General features: G+C 37.0%; 1 protein-coding gene across 1 annotated transcript in view; it reads left to right on the forward strand.

The window, feature by feature from the left end:
- The window catches only part of PPP1R21 (protein phosphatase 1 regulatory subunit 21), a 104,179-nt gene extending 86,465 nt beyond the window's left edge, over window positions 1–17,714 (forward strand). The window contains exons 20-22 of the mRNA XM_044663301.1: window positions 2,784–2,882; window positions 3,879–4,007; window positions 17,069–17,714. Coding sequence (XP_044519236.1) covers window positions 2,784–2,882; window positions 3,879–4,007; window positions 17,069–17,098 — 258 coding nt within the window. The 3' untranslated portion in view covers window positions 17,099–17,714. The remainder of the gene's footprint in view (window positions 1–2,783; window positions 2,883–3,878; window positions 4,008–17,068) is intronic.
- The last annotated feature ends 1,258 nt before the right edge of the window (window positions 17,715–18,972 follow it).

The raw sequence follows: 18,972 nt of genomic DNA on the forward strand, positions 1-18,972 counted from the left end.
CAGTGGAAAGTCCAATAGTGATTTTTATATTACACATATGCAAGTGCTTTCCAAAACAAAATGAAAATGCTTATAAAATAATCTAGTTTTCAATTACCTATAAAAATATAGAATAACAACTAGAAATGTCTGGGGAAAATCAAAAATTATCACATTTGACATAATAAAAGGTTAGGGAAATGTGGGAGAAAAATCCAGTCCTTAAACATATTTTTAAACAATTTCCCTTCCTTTTTAGTAAGAATAAAATTAAACACATACACAGATTATAAGGGAGGAAAAACCCCACATTTATCATTGTGGATAATTTTGAGGTCCTCCCTTACCTATCCTATTTCTAACTTCCAAAGATGACAGTACTCTTTTCCCTCCTCTACACTTCAGAAACTTAAGCCACTGTAGGGGAGATAGGGTTGGAAGGTGTATATAAAAGAAGCTTAGTGGTAGATAGAGTTTCCTGCCTAGAGAAAGGAAGATTCATTTCCCTGAGTTCAAATCAGACCTCAGGTACTTTCTAGCTATGTTACCCTGGGCATGTCAGGTCACCTTGTTTGCCTCAGTCTCTTTTGTTTGTTAAATGACCTGGAGAAGGAAATGGCAAACCATTCCAGTATCTTTACCAAGAAAATCTCAAATGGAATCATACAGTCAGACACAACAACATAAAAACAAAGTGGCAGTCAAACTACAGTGATTTCACTTTCATGCCTTTTTACTCAAACTTCTCTTTTTCCTTCAACCACCTGTTTCCACACCAAGATGTCTGGAGGTGTCCAGAATGCTTAAAGTTGCTGCACAAAGATAAAGATTAAGCACTTACTATGTGCTAAGCTCTGAGGATACAAATGAAAGGGGGGAAAATAACTTTTTCCTTTAAGAAGCTTATAAACTGTTTATAAAGGCAGCAGAGGGTGATGAGGGGTTGGTAGGGAGAATGGGATTGGGATGAAAATGTTCTGGTAGAGGCGGAAAAGACTGGAGAGTGAGGGGTGGAGCCAGGTGTGAAATAAACATGACCCAACTTGGAAACAATGCTAAAAGTAAAAGAATTAGTTGTATCCATATCATAGTGCCTTACATGCACTAGGTATGTAATATATGTCTATTGAATATTTTATTAAGTATGTTAATTACATTAAAACTACATTTTAATAGGGTCATTATAAAATTTGGATTGCTCATAAACTTACATGCCTAGTAGTTTACCATTTGTTAAAAGCAAGAAGGGTGTATTGTTTAACTTTAATACCATAATACTGTTATTAGCCATTGCTTTTTATTTTATTTTTTTGGCTAAAAGTTAAAATGTCAACTTGTGTTTCTCTATACCCTGAGCTGAAGAACTGGATTGGGGAAGGGGCAGACATAGAGAATGAAGGCACTATTTGCAAATGGAAAAGGGTCTTTGATTGGCTTAGTTCCTTTTCTGGTACAATAAATTACAGCCGTAGTGACTAAGCTGAACTATTGTTCAGAATGAGGAGTAGAGATAGAAGTGTCAAATCTTTTTCCCGAGTGGGTAGAAGTTTGAACTTCTAAAATGCTTCATAACACATGAATATGGCTATAAAAATTTTCTTTAGCACTGACTTGTTTTATAAACAGGAAGTAGTGACTTGTAAATTTTTGTTAATAGTCTGAACATTTAGGTACCAACAGTGAATCTTAATATGGTCCATCTGTATTTTTACTTTTGTCTTTTTTGCTTTTATCAGAAAATTTTGGAAGGAAGCTAATTAAATTTTGTGGCCAGATTTCGAATTTGCCCCTTAATAATATGCCTTGTTTGAACAGTAGTGTGTTAGAATTACATTTTCTTTTTGCCTTCTTTTCATTCAGCTCCAGCCCTCTAAAAAATGAATAGTAGTCTTGATTCTCATGACTACTTTTTCATAAGTATAAAATATAGTTTAAGAATAGGACTGTTGAAAACATTGATTGCCTATGTAATTTGGACAGAAATTGGAAAAAAAAAAAAGCACTTTAGTCTTGTGTTCGTCTAACATAGTCAGAAACCTTTGATAGTCTTTGGATTATCTGTTTGTTTTGTTTGACCATGATAAGTAATAAATAGCACATGCTGTGCAATTAATAGAAACCACCCAGTTGTGGTGAAGACACCAAGTTTAACATTTGTGTTGGCTGATAAAATTTTTCGTTTCTCCAGGAACAAATACAAAATATTCTGTTTGGCATTCAAAGCCTTTCATAGCCTGGTCTCCTCCTGCCTTTCCAGTCTTCTTATGTCTTACCCCGTCCCCCAATCTCCCCCCCCCCCCAAATTATCCTCTTGGATCTAGTGGCATTGGCCTTCTTACTGTTCCGTGAACAAAATACTCCAGGTCTTAGCTCTGGACATTTTCTCTCACCGTCCATTATGCCTGGGACATTGTCCCTCCTCCACTCTGACTGCCAACCATGCTGGCTTCCTTTAAGTCCCAACTAAAATCCCACCTCCTATAGGAAGATTTTCCCAAACCCTCTTAATTCTTGTGTCCTTTCTCTGATAATTATTTCCTATTTATCTTGTGAATAGCTTGCATTATATGTTTTTATTTACCTGTTGTCTCCCTCATTAAGCTATGAGCTCCTTGAGTTCAAGGATTGTCTTTTGCTTTTTTTTGCATCTCTACGGCTTGGCACATAATAGGTGCTAAATATTTATTGAAATGACTTTTATATGAAAATAGCCTTTCGCATTTAAGTTTTTGTTGTCAATTCTACTTCAAGTTGAAATGAGTAACAGAACCTTTCTTCCAACTTAATTTTTTCTAAATTAATAGTGCCGAGCACTCTCCAAAAGATTGTCCTTAGCTGAAAAATCTAAAGAATCATTGAATGAAGAAATGAAATTAGCCAGTCAGAACATTAGCAGATTGCAGGTAAGTTCAGAAATGCCAGTAAAATAATATAAGTCTATGCTTTCTATTAGGTTTTCATGGGTAGAAAAATCAATTTTCTTTTATCAAGGATGGTGACAATGCAATGCTTGTTTACTAACTCATTTCCAGGTAGTTTGAATTAAATAATGTTTAAATAAAAATTGAGGTCATGTTATTTGTTACTCTCATGACATTTTACTTCAATAATATTTAATATGCTAGATTTCCTCATGCTTTCTCTGCCTCACAAATGCTTGATGAGTTAGCAAATGGGATTATTCTGTGCATATTAGTCTGTCTTCTACCTGATTCATACCTGACCAATATTGTTCTATGCTGAAAGTTTATTCCTGCTGCAAGAATGTATCCTTCAGAATAATCATGTCTAAAATCCTCACTATTTGATTTCTTACTTGCATATAGGCATTGTCTCCAGTAAGCACCTGTTAAAATGAAAATATTACCCAGTACTTAGCCCAGTGTGTTTTGCACCTAGAAAATGATAAATGTTTGTTGAATTAAATTATATTGTGGCCAGTACTTTAGCTTTGATCATTATCAGATTATCTAGGAATGGACCATGAATAAGGAGAAATTGGGTGAGAAGAAAAAGCAGTTTTTTGAGTCAGGGGAGCAGAAGCAGGGATTGCCAGAAAGAGGCATCTCTAAATGTCCTATGTTTAGAAAAACTTACATTTTGAAAATAAGATGGAGCAAATGAATCTTTATGGCAAAACTTTAAATATTACATTGGGAGAATTTAAAGATTAGCTGAAAGAAATTTAAAACAGTTTTGAAAACCACAAAAAAGTTCTGTTGGCATATTTTGTCTTACTTGCTTCATAAGAGCTACATACCTTAGTGTGCATGCTTATCAACCAAAGCCTCTTTGTATAAGTAGTATAAGTCTCCAAAATTTTATAATAGTTCGATGCAGAGAATACAACAGAACTTTGAAAGTAGTACTGCTTTTAATTCTTTTCTTTGACTATTTAGGATGAATTGACAACTACTAAGAGGAGCTATGAGGACCAGCTCAGTATGATGAGTGATCATCTTTGCAGTATGAATGAAACCTTATCTAAACAAAGGGAAGAAATTGATACGCTAAAGATGTCTAGTAAGGTATGTACAGGGAGGGGTGTGTGCTCTCTGGAAAGAAAATGTATTAATATGTGCTCATGTACAGAGATGCCTCATCCTGCGTATGAATAGAGATAAATGAGGAAGTGGGGTAGAGAGAAGATTTGGCTTTATTTTCTACCTCAGCATTGTAAGATTAAAATTAATATCTAATAACTCAAGTATTATATTTTATAAGATTTATTAATAATCACCTGAAGTAGAAAAAATAAAAGGACAAAAGTAAAAGCCTGAGTAAAGCCAGCTTTCCCAGCCGCAATCAGGGAGAAAGAGCCTGAGAGGGAGGAGCTACACAAAAATATATCCTTCTTATATTAGCACATAATGTAGATATGTAACTGGGATGCTGGGAGAGAGAGGCCCTGGGCAGCAAATCTTAATTACACAATATGAATTGGCAATGTGACTCTTGGCAGGTAGCTGCTTTAGAGACCACTCTAGTCAAAGCTTTAGGAGAGCCCTCAATAAGTTGCAGAGAAGGTGTTGATTTTTACCAACTAGTATGAAAGTTTCCTCATCTAAAGAGTCCCTTTGAATTCATAGGGCTAGTCCCTATCTCTATATGTGGGTATATTTGTATATAATATAATCTATAATTATATACATAATATTTATACTTGTACTTTAGTGCTATCATAAAATATAAGTGTTAAAAAGCCTTTTTGTGATTGTTATAAATCATTTTTCCAAATAGCGTGTATACTCTCATTTAATCGATTCTGTGTCTAAAAGTAGGTTATTAAGTTCTTTGTAGAATTGTATGCTAAAAAGATCTGAACACTGAAGTCTTGTTCAGTGTTTACTGATTAGCATCTTCATTCCTAATAATGTGCCTGCTATTACACTGGTGACAGATTATACAGAGCAGCTTAGGTCAAGTGTTTCCCTGAAAAGATTGCTTCTGTGTGTTTATGTAAAAAAAGATGCTTTCTTGTGACAGTTATTTTGCAGTTCAGGGCAAAGGTTCTTTGGTTATCTTCCTGATTGTGAGAGGAAGCCCTTTGAATTCCCACAGTTCTGTTATTCTTTAGACTTGGATAAAGTAGATGTTATGTGATTATTTATACTATTACACATATGTAGAAAGGTCATGTTGATATATATGTGCAAAAAAGGAAGTTGCAACTTAGATTGCTCATATACCATCCTTGGAGAGGCTAAAGGAATTAGCAGAGTTAGTTTTATTGTGAATCCAAAGGCAACAAGAAAAATCATTTTGTAAGACATATGCTTATCTTTTACTGTAACTCATGTTAAGTATCTCTAAGTGACTACCATTAAACAATTGAAATTTCTAGGCCATTGTTGCAAAGGATAAAGAAGTAGGGAAAACCTAAGAACTTGATAAAAATCTCCAAATTAAATCAGCGTATACATATTTTGATAGTTTGTGATTTTTACAGGAAAAAATGGACATAATGAAAAATGTTAGAAAATATAATTTGTTGTCTGCAGAGAAGCTGATGCCTAAATATCATGAATACTTTATTTGAGAGAAGAATTAGGAGGCACTAGAAACAGGGTATCAACATAGGAAAAAGAAAATTGATTATATTTTGAGAGAAAACAACTCATTATTGATGTAAGAGTCCTTGGATCAGTTGTGTACAGTCAGACTGTTAATGACACAGGGCAGTTATCACATTTAATATGAAACTAGAAGAAAACAAATGAGAAGAAAGTGTGATATGCAGTGAAAATAAATCTAATGCCATTGATTTAGGAAAACTCTTAATGTTACACAAAAGGAAATGAATGGAATAGTGTAAATCACGATTAACTATTTCCTCTTTTTTTTTTTAACCCTTCTCTTCCATCTTAGAATGAATACTAAGTATAGGTTCCAAGGAAGAAGAGTGGTAAAGACCAGATAGTGGAGGTTAAAATGACTTGCCCAGGACCACACTTAGAAAAGTTTTTATGATAAACTTTTATTAGTAAGCATTTATTAAGCATTTACTGTATTTCAGGTATTGTACTAAGCACACACACACAAAGGGAGAGTAATTCCCTTTTCACAGTACAATGATTTAGTATACCTCATCGAAACTTAGAGTTTTCTATAGGATAATAAATCACAGGTAAATATGTAACCATATAGCCAAGCTTCTTACCGAATTCTTGCATCAGTAATTTCTTGGAAGAACATTCAGTTTTTATAAAATACAGCAGGGAGGGTTTAGAAAGGAGGGGTTTGAGGGCCTCACATGATGCCTAGGCTACATGTCTAGCTGTTTCTAAATTATGGCTGTGATTTTGCTGGGGCCAACTCTCACTACTGGGGGCTACAAATTAATTGATGGATGAGTCACACAACACCATTCTCCAAAGATCGGAAGTTGAGGATCCTCCAGAGTGGAATGGAGAAGCACTTGTGGAGTGTAAGTGGGCTCCAGTACTTAGCAAATGAGTACTTAGTAGCACAAAAGATGTCATAAGAGAAACATCTGACTGGAAAAAAAGATAGACTAATCATTTAGAGAGAGAAAGAAGGATATACAAGCCTAAGTGCACCATTGATATCCTTACAATGTTATCATTATGTGAAGAAGACCCCTAATTAGTTGGATAGACCCTTTGTTTTGGATGCAAAGAAAAGAGTTGTACTTGAAGGGCCAGTATGGATAAATTGTGATTTTCGTCTATGGAGGGATGACCTTCCACATTGAGATCACTTGCCAGTGAAAAATTAACTACATATGCAAATACACACAGAAAAATAATGTCTGCATATGTATAAAATTACTTTTGAATGTAAACTCTTGAAGGTCAGGTACCATATTACAGATGTATTCTTTAGTACCTAGCACATCATGAGTGCTCTAATAGTAATATGAAGTCATGGTCTGTGGACTTACAGACCACTTTTAACTTAGTCTTGGAGTATTTGTTGTCTTTTTTTTTTTCAATTCAATTGAACAAATATTTCTCGTGCTTAAAATATGCAACTACTATATAAGATGCTGGTAATACAAAGAAAAAAATAAAATAGGCCTTGCCCTCATGGAACTTACTGATTCTCCTGTGGGGATGGGAAATAAAGAACCTCTACATATAAATATATAAAATATAGTTTGAGTAGGTAAAGAACACTAAGAAGTGGGAAAAATGGAGTGGCTTGCCAGAAAAGATAGTACCAAAGTTGAGATTTTAAGAAAGGATAAGGATTCTTAGAGCAGTTAGATAGCCCAGGATAGCTACAGGTCTGGAATCTTTCTTGAGTTCAAATCTGGCCTCAGATACTTACTAGCTCTGTGACCCAGAACAGATTATTTAACTGTTTGCCTCAGTTTCTTCATCTGTAAAATGAGCTGGAAAAGGGAATGGCAAACTATACCAGTATCTTTTCCATGAATATCCCAAATGGGGTCACGAAGAGTCAGAAATGACTTAACAACAAAAGGATTCTGAAATCTGGAAATGAAGGAGGAGTGCATTCTAGGCAGTAGACAGTTTGTGTTTATGCATAGAAGCAGACAGTTACATGTTGAATTCTAGGAATAGCTGGTATTCCTCAAATTATATGAAAAGAATAATGGGAGAGGACTTTAAATTTTGCCACACTGAAAAAAATATGTATTTTGTTAAATATACAGTAGGGAACTACTGAAGATTCTCGAGCAGGGAAATGACATTCATAGTTGTCTTTGAGTATTTTGGCCATCATGAGAATGTATTGTAAAAAGGAGCAGCAAGAGACAAGGAGATTAATTAGAAAACCCTTGCAATTGAACAGGTAAGAGGTGGTAAGAAATTCAATTAAGGTTGTTACTAAGTAAGTGGAGAGAAGTAAGACAATTACTAGAGATCTTATGGAAGTAAAATTAAGTATTTGACTTAGCAACTGATTAGATATGAGAGGGAGAGAGCTAGTAATCCAGGATGTTGTAAACCTTGGCGACTTGGAGCCTGACTTTGTCCTAAATAGAAATAGTGGAATTTAGAGGAGGAGAGAATTTAGAAAGAAAGATGTTGAGTTTGATCTTAGACATATTGAGTGTGAAATGCTGATGGGATGTCCAGATGGAGATATCTAGTAAGTCACTGACAGTGTAAGACTGGGATTCTGGTCAGAGATTGGGCTGGAGATGTGAGAGTCATCTCCATAAAGAAGAAAATTGACTCTATGGGAGCTGATGAGATACTCGGGGGGGGGGGGGGGGGAATGAAGAGAGAGGAAAGGGACCAAGACAAATGCATAAACAGTAACAATGCCTTATCAGATAGGGATGAGCAGCAGAAGAGCAGAGAAGTCAGAGACAGGCCTATAGATGGAGAACCAGAGCAATATCATGGAAGCCAAGGGAAAAGAGGCTAGCCAGGAAGAGAAGTGGTTAGAGGCATCAAAAGTGGTGAAGAGGAGGAGGACTGAAAAAAGACTTGAATTTAAAAGTTAAATTTCTTTGAGTTACTTTTTGAGGCAGTGGGTTTGGTAGTTTTGATTTGGGAGGAAGCCAGATTACAAAGGGTAGAGAAATGGGTGGATAGAAAGGAAATGGAGCCCAGGAATGCAGACAGCTCTTTGAGTGACAAGAGAATGGAGTACAGTTAGAAGAGATGGGTTTTTACAAGTTGTGAATACCTGAACATTTCTGGGCTATAGAGGAGCCAATAGAAGGGAAAAGTTTGAATATGAGAAAGAGGAATAAAATGATTGACATGCACAGATTCCTGAAGGAAATGGAACTGATTGGATGTGGGTGTGGGTGGTCAGTCTGAGGTATAAACAGAGGGATTGGCCATGGCAAGGAAGGAAGGAATGGGAAATCTAGAAGGATTTTGAAGTGTAGAGTAAGGGAACTTGAAGAAGATGGTAAATGGTCTTGATTTTTCTCAGTAAAAGAGTAGAGATCTTTCTTTGAGAGGGAGAGCAAGGAAGATATAAAAAGTTATAAATGCCATTTGGCAAGACTGCATTACTTCCTTCAGCAACTGGGAGTAGAGAAGGTGAATGATGAGGGCAGGATTCAGATGTGTGAAGATTGACTAGGTGTAACAAGTGATAGGCGAATGCGTCTAGGGCCATGGTCACACATTCTAGGGGGGCACTCAGAGCCCTCTCTGTGGGCATGCGCACTGTTGCCTTAGCATAGGGTTTGCCAGAGTGATGAGGGGCAGGCTGCTGCTCCCCACGCACCTGAGGACATCACCTGCCCCTTTAAAAGGTTTGCCATCACTGGTCTAGGGAGCCAAGGATGGAAGATGGTTTGTGGTCATACTGTTTCATTCTGGAATCCAAACCATGGAAAAAAATTAGGCCAAAGAAGGAGTGATGGACTTGAACTGGGAGCAGTGACAATGGAGACTATGTTTTGAGGAGTAGAGGCAGAGGGAGAGATGAAAAGACAGGAAATTGTGATCAGAAAAGGGAACTTTGGCATTAAAGTTTGTGAAAATGGTATAAATGTGATTATTACCTCTGAGGATTGCTGAGGTAGAGTGAAGATGTAGGCTGTGGGAACTGAAGATATTGATAAAACTGAAGGACAAGGAGTTTGGGAAGAAATCAGTGAATAGTGAAGTCTCTAAGAATGGGGGTAGTAATTATGATAGAGAAGAATGAACCAGCTCCTAAACTCATTGAGAAAGGAGGGTGAGAGACCTTGGGGTCTGGACATGATAGCCACAAGTATTTGGACAGGGCCATGTTGACATATTGTGTGAGCCTCAGAGAAGAGGTTTTTGAATGCTTGTAGTAGGGCAGTCCCTACAAGTAACAAAGGAGTGTAAGGAATATGCTTAAGAGACATGAAGAAGGCAATTGACCAGTATTGGAAAGCATGTCCAAAGATGAGGTGTTTTCTGGAAGTTAGATTTCTATGAGCACAAAAAGATGGAAAGCACGAGAGGGAAAAATCTTTAGAAGGTGAATTTCAGGATTGAGATTTGAGGGTACTAAATGGGAGGGAAGGCAGTGGGGGAAGGAGATTAGCATTCTAGGGAGAGCTCACAGAGGACAGATATTTTATACTTTGTGGATTACAACTCTGAATCACAAGGATTGGAGGGTTGGAGGTGATAGTTTGCTAGCCATAGGACTATTGCCAATCTAGGTTATGACAGGCTAGCTGATTAATTAATCTTTCTGGAAATTCATTATCTCAGTATATTAGGAATTTTTACTTTGTATCAGTTGCTTCTCATTATGATTTTAAGGTATTTGTTTCTACCTTGGTTACCATGGAAATTGTTTTTGTGTGTCTCCCTTATGATGTCATGCAAAAAAATGAGATGAACCAGTATGATTCTTTTTATGGCCTCTGAGGATATAGACACCTCAGAAAACTACATTTGAGGCATCTCTTTAAAAGATCTTTGGTTTTTCTTTATCTGCCCATGTTCTCACAGTACCCATGGTTTTCTGTTGCCATATCATTAACACAAGTTTACCTAATGGGAGGGAAAGAGGAATCTATAGCACCTTAGAGGCCTTTATCTTGGTATTTTACCACAAGTGATATTTGCTAAATTTGTGGATTCTTGTTTATTTGAATGTGATGGTAAAGTCTGATTTGTCTGATTTTTCTGTAAGCTCTTTTAAGCCACATTTGTGTTCAAAATTGGAGCAAGGATATCTTTATTGAGTATATTTCTAGTGATAGGGAACAAAAATGTTGGTTCAGATGGTAGCTTTCAACCCAGCATTATGGAAACTTACATTATGGGTTTCCTCAGAACTAATTCATTAATTTTAGTTTTAAAGAAGACTTGTTTCATCTCCCATTATTCAGATAACAAGTAACAGATTTTTGGAAAACTGATCTATTACTGTTAGTGAGGGAGACATTTTTTCCTAAAGTGAAAGAATTTGTTAAATTCAGTTTCTGGATGTTGCCCCCCCTCCCCCAAGCACCCTTTCCCTCAGATGTTTGGACAATGGTTACTTTTACGTATCTAGGGTATTTTCAAGTGAATTCTAGTACCCTTAGGAAAAAGTTTTAAAGCTATTTCTAAAACTGCCCAACACCAGTAGTTAATAAAACTCAACCCATTCATGTATTCTTTTTCTAGATTGTTAGATTACATTTTAGTCATTCACATAATGATTGTCACTTGTTTAGAATTTTTTTTTTCCGTTCGCTGTTAATTCAATTTGTCAGATAAAGCCTCAGACTATTGTTGAGTTAGTGCACTCACTATTGGATACCACATAAACATCCTGAAAAATTTTGGCTGCCATTAGCATGTTCTTTGTATTATATGTATTTCTCACTTGTATTCATTCCATTAAATACTTATTTAATAGCTAAATGTAGGAATATGATTAAAATGGTTTCCTGAGTGATTAACTTTTTTTTCCTTTTCAAACAAAGATATTTAGAGATAGCACAACAATGGGAAAAGCCATTTAAGCAACAAAAAAAGAGTGCTGGTAAAAAGGTTTTTAGCCAATTTTATGGAGCCCCTTTGACTTCAGATTAAAATAAATATGTGTGGTTTTGATAGATGCCAAGTCAGTAGTTTTCTCACATTATAATTGGTGGGTGGAATTGGCAGGGGGAATTGCAAAGCGTAGGAAGGAAGGAATTGGTGAAATGTACAGAAGCACAATATTTTAATAAGTAGAAGAAATGTTGGATGACTTAAGAACAAGAAATGGTTTTACAAATGAAGCATTATATTTTTTCTTTTTTTTTGAAGCCAAATTGTGAAAATGTGGCACAGAAGGACTTAGAGCCATGAGGGACTTCAGAAGCTATCTAATTCAACCTCCTCCTTTTACAGATAGGAAAACAAAGCTCGGGAAGTTAGAGGACTTGACACACAATGTTCAAATCTAGTAAATATTTACTGTGTACTGAAGTAAATAAAATATAAATATTGTAGGTAGGGTTTAAGGTTTAGATGTTTTTTTCTAGGCACTAGATGAAATAGTCCTTTGGGCCAGTTATCAGAAGTCCTTTAGATTTGGGAAGGATTTCAGGGAGAAACTGACAAGTTATCATTATGTTGTAAAACAGGGTTTTATTATAATCTAGGACAGGGAGGGGAGGGGAGGGGGATGATCTTACTGAGTCTTAAGACAAATCCCTCCCACTAAAGTCCAATAGGATTCGAGTAGATATTACTACACTTATCTCTACCTCTAGATCCACAGCTGCCTATTCTATATCCTAACCAAAATACCTTCTCTCCCCCCAGTAATTTAGAGTAAGGGAAAGCTGGAAGGTATACAGGTCCACTGGGTCAGCAAGGGATATCTCACAACTGTTGTCCTCTGGGTTTGGCAGGAATCCAGTTGAATCACAGCAGTAGCAGGTATAAATCCAAAAGTAAGGGGAGTAAGGATCTTACTAACATAGTCCACCTGTGCAGTTTAAACCAGACTCAACCACTTCCTAGCAGGTGAAAGGCTTGAAGGATCAGTCCACACAGACAAGGTCTTCCAGAGAGCAAGCCCAGTACCTCCAAAGAGCAACTGTCCCAGCTCAGTCACTGTCACCAGAGTTCTGGAATTCTCTCCCTGCCTCTGCCTTGGTATTTCCTGCTTTCCCTGCTTTCCCTATAACAGTACTTAGTGAGTATAGAGGATAGTGCTACACTCGGGACAATACTAAGAATAGGGAAGACATGGTCATTGATCTGATGGAGTTTACAGTCCACTTAGGGAATAAGATAAAAAATAATGATTGTATTCATGTTATCGTAATAACATGAATTACAATACATGATAATTATATTAGAGTTGCAAAACAAGCCTAGTTCTATGCAAAACAAGCATGCTTATCCAAAGGAGGAATCAGGGAAATATTTAACAGTTGAGATTTGAGGTGGGTTCAAAGAATGGGCAGGAATTTAACAATCATACAAGAAGGAAGGTCACTTTAAGCTTATGTAACAGTGTGAACTGAGGCATAGACAAAATATTCCAGGTCATGTTCAGAGATCAGGAAAAAGTAATATGAAATAAGGTTGGAATGCTAAAAGGGTGCCAGATTGTGTAGGACTTTGAATGTCAGGTATTTAATTTGAACTTTGAGAGGTTTTAAGATGCCACTCAAAGTATTTTGAGCTGAAGAAAGACATAACTTTATACATCAGAAAGATTATCTGGTATCACTATGAAAGATGAATTAGAGGGGGGATGAGAGAGGAAAAGGAAGAGGCTATTCTTAAAGATAATGAAGACCTATGTTAGGCAGAAAAGAGAAGAGGATGTGGATCTGAGAAATGTTGTTTAGGTTGAATTGATTTGGTAACTGGTTATATACCAGAAGAGAAGGAATAGGAGGAATCAAAACTAACCCTAAAGATGAAAACATGGAAAACTAGATGCATAGTGGTAGCAGAAAATGAAATGTATTAAAGTCAGAAGGAAGAGAAGATTTAAGGAAAAGATATTAAATTCAGCTTTCGACATATTGAATTTGAGGCCACAGTGAGACATTCAATTCAATTTGACAAACATTTATTAAAAGCCTGCTGTGTTCAAGATACTGTGTTACATGCTAGGGTTGCAAAAATTAAAAAATGACAGGCACTGGCTTCAGGTGGTATGAAATCTACTGGGAGGATGGTACATGTGTAATTCCAGGATTTGATGAGAACCAAGCAAAAGACAATATGCTTTAGAAAAACTTTTTGAGCTGAGGGGGCCAGAGAAGACTTTAATAATAATATTGTCATCTCATTTGATCCTCATAGGACCCCATGGTGTTAGATATTATTATCTATATGTATTAGATGAGGAAACTTAGGCAGACAGAAGTTAAGTGACTTGCTCAGGACTACACACCTAGTGAGGCTGAATTTGAACTCAAGTTCCCTTGACTTCAGATCTAACAGTCTTATCTACACCATCCCTTCGACTTCATGGAGATGTGGCACCAAGGCTAAGCATTTTTTTTCACCCTTACTTTCAGTCTTAGAATCAATACTGTGTAATGGTTCCAAGGCAGAAGAGTGGTAAGGGCTATGCAATGGAGGTTAAGTAACTTGCCCAGGGTCACACAGCTAAAAGGGTCTGAGGCCACATTTGAACCTAGGGCCTCCCATCTCTAAGTCTGGCTCTCCATCCACTGAAACACCCAGCTGCCCCTGAAGCTAAACTTTTTGGGAAGAGGAAATTTAATTGGGGAGATAAAGAGGGAGGACATTACAGAAATGGTGGAGTTGCCTTTGTGAATACAGGGAGTATTCAAATGTGGCAAGATCAAACTGGCATCAAGCTGGTAGTTGAACTTGGTTGGAACATAGACTACATGAAGAAGAGTGTGAAATAAATCTGAAAAGGTAGGTTGGAACCAAATTGTGGAGGTCTTAAATTCCATACCAAGGAATTGGTATTTATTTTGTCATTAGAGAAGTAGGGAGCCATTGAATTCTTTTGAGTGGTGAAAATGGCCAGCCCTATGTATTAGGAAGATTATTTTTGGAGCTGTGTGAAACCTTGTCCAGAAAGAAGAGAGCCCAAATTCTGTGAAATCAGTTTTTTGACTATTATAATAGAACAAGATGTCCTAAATTGTTGGAGATGTGTGTCTAGAGATCGATCACAAGATAGGTGTTGTGAGGGTTTATTTAGTAATTTATTTAGCAATAGTGTTGGACCTAGCAGGAAGGGCTGGAGGATTCCAAGATGAAATGAAGGAGCAGGAAGTAGGCTTGTGCTCCTGAGAGAGACTCCATTAGTGGTGGGCACAAACTGTTGCTAGTCCTGGGAGATCTCAGAGTTAAGGAAACCCTGCATCCAGATTCCCTGGGATCCTGAGTAGTGGAGGCTTTCAGCAAAGTAGACAAGGCCTGCAGAGCTGCACCAACTGGAGAAGGGGTTTGGGATCTGGTGGACAGCATCTCAAGCTCACTCTCTCTATCTGGGTACCTTGGATCACTTTGGCTCTTGGCATCCTGTGGTCATCCTTGGATAACTGTGAGCCCCAAAGCCGCCCTTTAGCTGTGCTGGCCAAACCTGGCTGGAATCAGGTTTGAAGCAGCCTTCCCAGTGACTCCAGTACTGCTCCTTTGGGCCCTGCCTGGCTTAGGTCAATTAGATTAGAGTAGTCAAGTCCTCCCCTTGTCCCTGTGGTTTGCCCTTTAGGTTTTCAAGTGTAGAATCCCCTATCCCATCTTTATTTAGTTACTCACAATTAAACTGTTAAAAACCTTTACCTTGCTTGCTGATTCCATAGACCCTGGCCTAGGGTGAGCTGGGTGACTGTTGGGGCCAACAGCCATTCTTGACAGTTACCAGCTTAGTAGTGAACTTTGGTCTCCCGAACCTGGTTGGTCCTGTCTCTCCTTCAACCCAGTTTGTGTACCCACAAATCATTTAGGTCACATTTTAACATCCCTGGTGCCCCATCTTTTACATAGGTCAGGGCCAGAAATCAAAATTTGGGCCTCAGAAAAGGAAATTAAAACCATGAAAGTGAATAAGATCCAATTCAACAAATATTTATTAAATACCTACTATGCATAAGTTATTGTAGGTACAAAGACAAACAAGAATCAGAAACAGGCTTCAAAGACCTTATATTCAACTGGGGAACACATCAGAGATTCCTAGATCTAGAACTGGAAGGCACCCAAGAGGAGATTTAGATATGGAAGATTAATGATGAAGATGGTCAGTCAGGAAAAGCTTCCTATACAAGATGGCACATGAGTTCAGTTTCAAAGTAAATTGAGGATTATAGCAAGCCAACATGAGAAGGGAGTGCATTCTGAACATTGATGGAAGCCCCCAGGCAGATACACAAAAGTTGGAAATGGCACATCCAGTTCTGGGAACAGGTGGTAGTCTAATTTGGCTGGAACATAATTTGTGAAAGAGAAGGTCAGTTAGAATCCAGTGTAAAGGACTTTACTTGTTATTATGAATTTATGTTTTATTGTTAAAGCATTAGGAGGACACTAAAATTTTTTCATATATGGTTAGATTTTTATTTTAGGAAGATTATTTTGGCAAACATGTGGAAGATAGAGTAGGAAGGGAAGAGACTGAAGCAGAGTGATCAATGTAAGTTAAGTTTTTCAAGGATTTGCAAGAAGCCATGTCTTGGGAGATTCCCGATGCCATCCTAGGAACCCTGCCCAAAGACATGGCTTCTTGCAAATCCTTGCAAAACCTAACTTACATCAGTTAATAGATTTTGGCAATAATTCAGGCAAGAGGTGATAAAGACCTGCACTAGAAGGTGATTCACTGCAGTGTGATTGGAGAGAATAGGATTGGTGCAAAAGATGTAGAGATAGAATTGACAATATTTGGCAACTGATTGTATATAGCTGATAAGGGAGAGGAAAGAGTCAAGGGTGACCCTTCACAGAAACAGTGAAGTTGGAAGAAGTGTCAGGTTTAGGGAGATGGGTCCCATATTGGGCATACTAATTAAACTTAGTGTATTAGAACTGCCTATTTAACCTCTAGATGGAGATGGTTAGATGAGACTAAAGTTCAGGAGAGAAATTAGGGCTTGATTTGAGAATCTCTTATAAAGAGATGTTAATTGAATCCATAAGAGATAATGTGTTTATCCAGAGAGAGGGGGTAGCTGGGTGGTTCAGTGGATAGAGAGCCAGGCCTAGAAATGGGAGGTCCTAGGTTCAAATCTGGTCTCAGACACTTCTGAACTGTGTGACTCTGGGCAAGTCACCTAACCCCCCCTTACCGAGTCCTGACTGCTTTGCTGCCTTAGAACCAATATACAGCACTGATTCTAAAACAGAAGGTAAGGGTTTGTTTTGTTTTGTTTTGTTTTTGAGGAGGGTGCAGAAAGGAAATAGCAAATCTAGGGCATAAACTTGAATGAGGAAACTTAAGGAGAAGCAATTGGGAGATGATCAAGCAAAAGGGAAATACAAGGAGAAGGTAATACAAAAAATACAAAAGAAAAAGGAGAAAGAAGTGGGAAGAAAAAGGATATAGCAGAAGGGAGCAGGAGCAGTCAGCAGTGCCAAAAAAAATTGCTGGAAAGGGAAGAGAAGAGGGCCAGGAACAAACCATTGGGATATAACTCCTGAAATGTGATAACTTGGTTTATCAATTATAGAATTTATTTTTCAAGTTTGTTTTCTAATTGTTCATCTTTTTCTTCATACAGAGCAATTCTAAAAAGAACAAAAGTCGATAGTTTACAAAGAGTTGGGCCAGTCAGGTGACTGTCCTTTCCGCTGCTGCTGCTGCTGCTGCCCAGAACTGCAGGTGCTGAAAATCCTTGTCCATTTCTGGAGTCAGCCTTTTCAAAGAACTGAAGTATTATTGGACCTAGTAATAAGTCAGTGCTGTATATGGCTTTGAAATAATTAGAATGTATTTGTAACCAGTAAGGAAAATATAGAATTTGATGTCAACAATAAAATGCAAAACAAAACACAATACCATGGATCTTGTAGAAATTTCCTTGAGCTGTTTTTACTGTGCACTTTTTAAGATTAGGCTTTAATTTCAATATGTAAGAACAAAAAAGATTTTGTATATTTTCAAACTCAATTATATGGTAACAGATTTGGTATCAGTGCAATAGATGTATGTTTCTGGATAAAAGTTTAAATTAGCAACTTTTCACTGTTTCTTGCTATAATTGAAATTGGTCTCCAGATTCTTTGTGGAGCCCTCACCATTATTTTTTTGAGCATTCAAACTTAATTCTCATTGGTCTATTATTGTCTCTATTTCCCGAATCACTCTCTGTATTAGGATGATTAGCTTATGGAAGTTGACGTCAATAAATTCATACTTAAAGCAAATTGTTTCTGTCTTTCTAATGTATGTTTGATAATGGAGGCTAAAAACTTTTGGGATATGACAAAATTAATCAAAACCTTAATGTGTTTTTCTAATGCTTTTGTGTCATTTGAATTAGATTCAAACATTCTAAACTACTTTTTAAAGAGGTTCATGAAATTTGATCAGTGAAAGATGCTTCTTTAACTCAGCTCTCAATCAAAGGCCTTGAGTTCTTTTCCATTCCTTCTTGTTATTTACCCTGAAACTTCCCCATATGTGATTTCTGTCCAATTTTTGCTTCTATTGCTTCCTTCATAATGTTGTTTGCATTTGTCTGCCTTTCTGTTCTGTTAGTCAAAATACCTTAGGACCCGCATTTAGGTATGTTAAAATTACATTACATCTCAAAAGATATCAGAGTTTGATTTTTTTAGATTTTTTAAATATTTTAATTTTTTAGAAAAATTTTCCATGGTTACATTTAGATTTTTCTTACTGAATAGTAATCAGAGGAATCCTTCCAACTATTCTGTAATTTCAACATGTGAAGGCAAAGATAGCAGTATAGTTATGGCTGAGAAAACATCTGGCACAGCAGCACTTAGGGTCTGGGAATAGTTTGTTCTAAAATAGAGGAAGCTTCTGTTCTCGGCAGAGAGCCATGTCCTTAGACATTAAGGAAATAAGTGGGAAACCTTGCCATTAAAGTGGCTGCCGCTTTGCCTTTAATTTTTAAGTAATTTAGTAATTAGCTACAAATTGGGAAATTAGCTTGCAGTCAGACCTTTATAATACCGCTTGCAGCTCATGTGAACCTTTGAAATAAAGAGTTTGAGTGGATAGTCCTAGAAAGCTATTCTCTCTATAATTGGAACTTTTAAAAAAAGAGAAAGAGAAATAATCTAAATGGAAATTTGCTAGAGTACAAGGTATTCAAAAGACCGAATAGATTTAGCATTCACCCCTGCTTAGCTTTTACCTTTTGCTTTACTGGGAGCTCTGGACTCATTTTGAGTCCAACCCAGTGTTTCCATAGAAAACAATATGCCAGCAGTATGGCTAAATGGAAGCATACCATAAGCCCAAGAACAGCAACTTAATGAGATACTTTCATTCTGTAAGAAACATAACTTCACCAACTCATGTCTCACTTGGAGTCATGTGCAATCTGTATTGAGCAAATGCTGAAGAATATGCTTACATGTAACATTTTCCGACATCATTATTGTTCCAAACCATTACTTGTGTCTTGTTTTATTTGGTTTTTCATCTGTTTAT

This window comes from Gracilinanus agilis, chromosome 2, assembly GCF_016433145.1.
Source record: "Gracilinanus agilis isolate LMUSP501 chromosome 2, AgileGrace, whole genome shotgun sequence".
Classification (NCBI taxonomy): Eukaryota; Metazoa; Chordata; class Mammalia; order Didelphimorphia; family Didelphidae; genus Gracilinanus; species Gracilinanus agilis.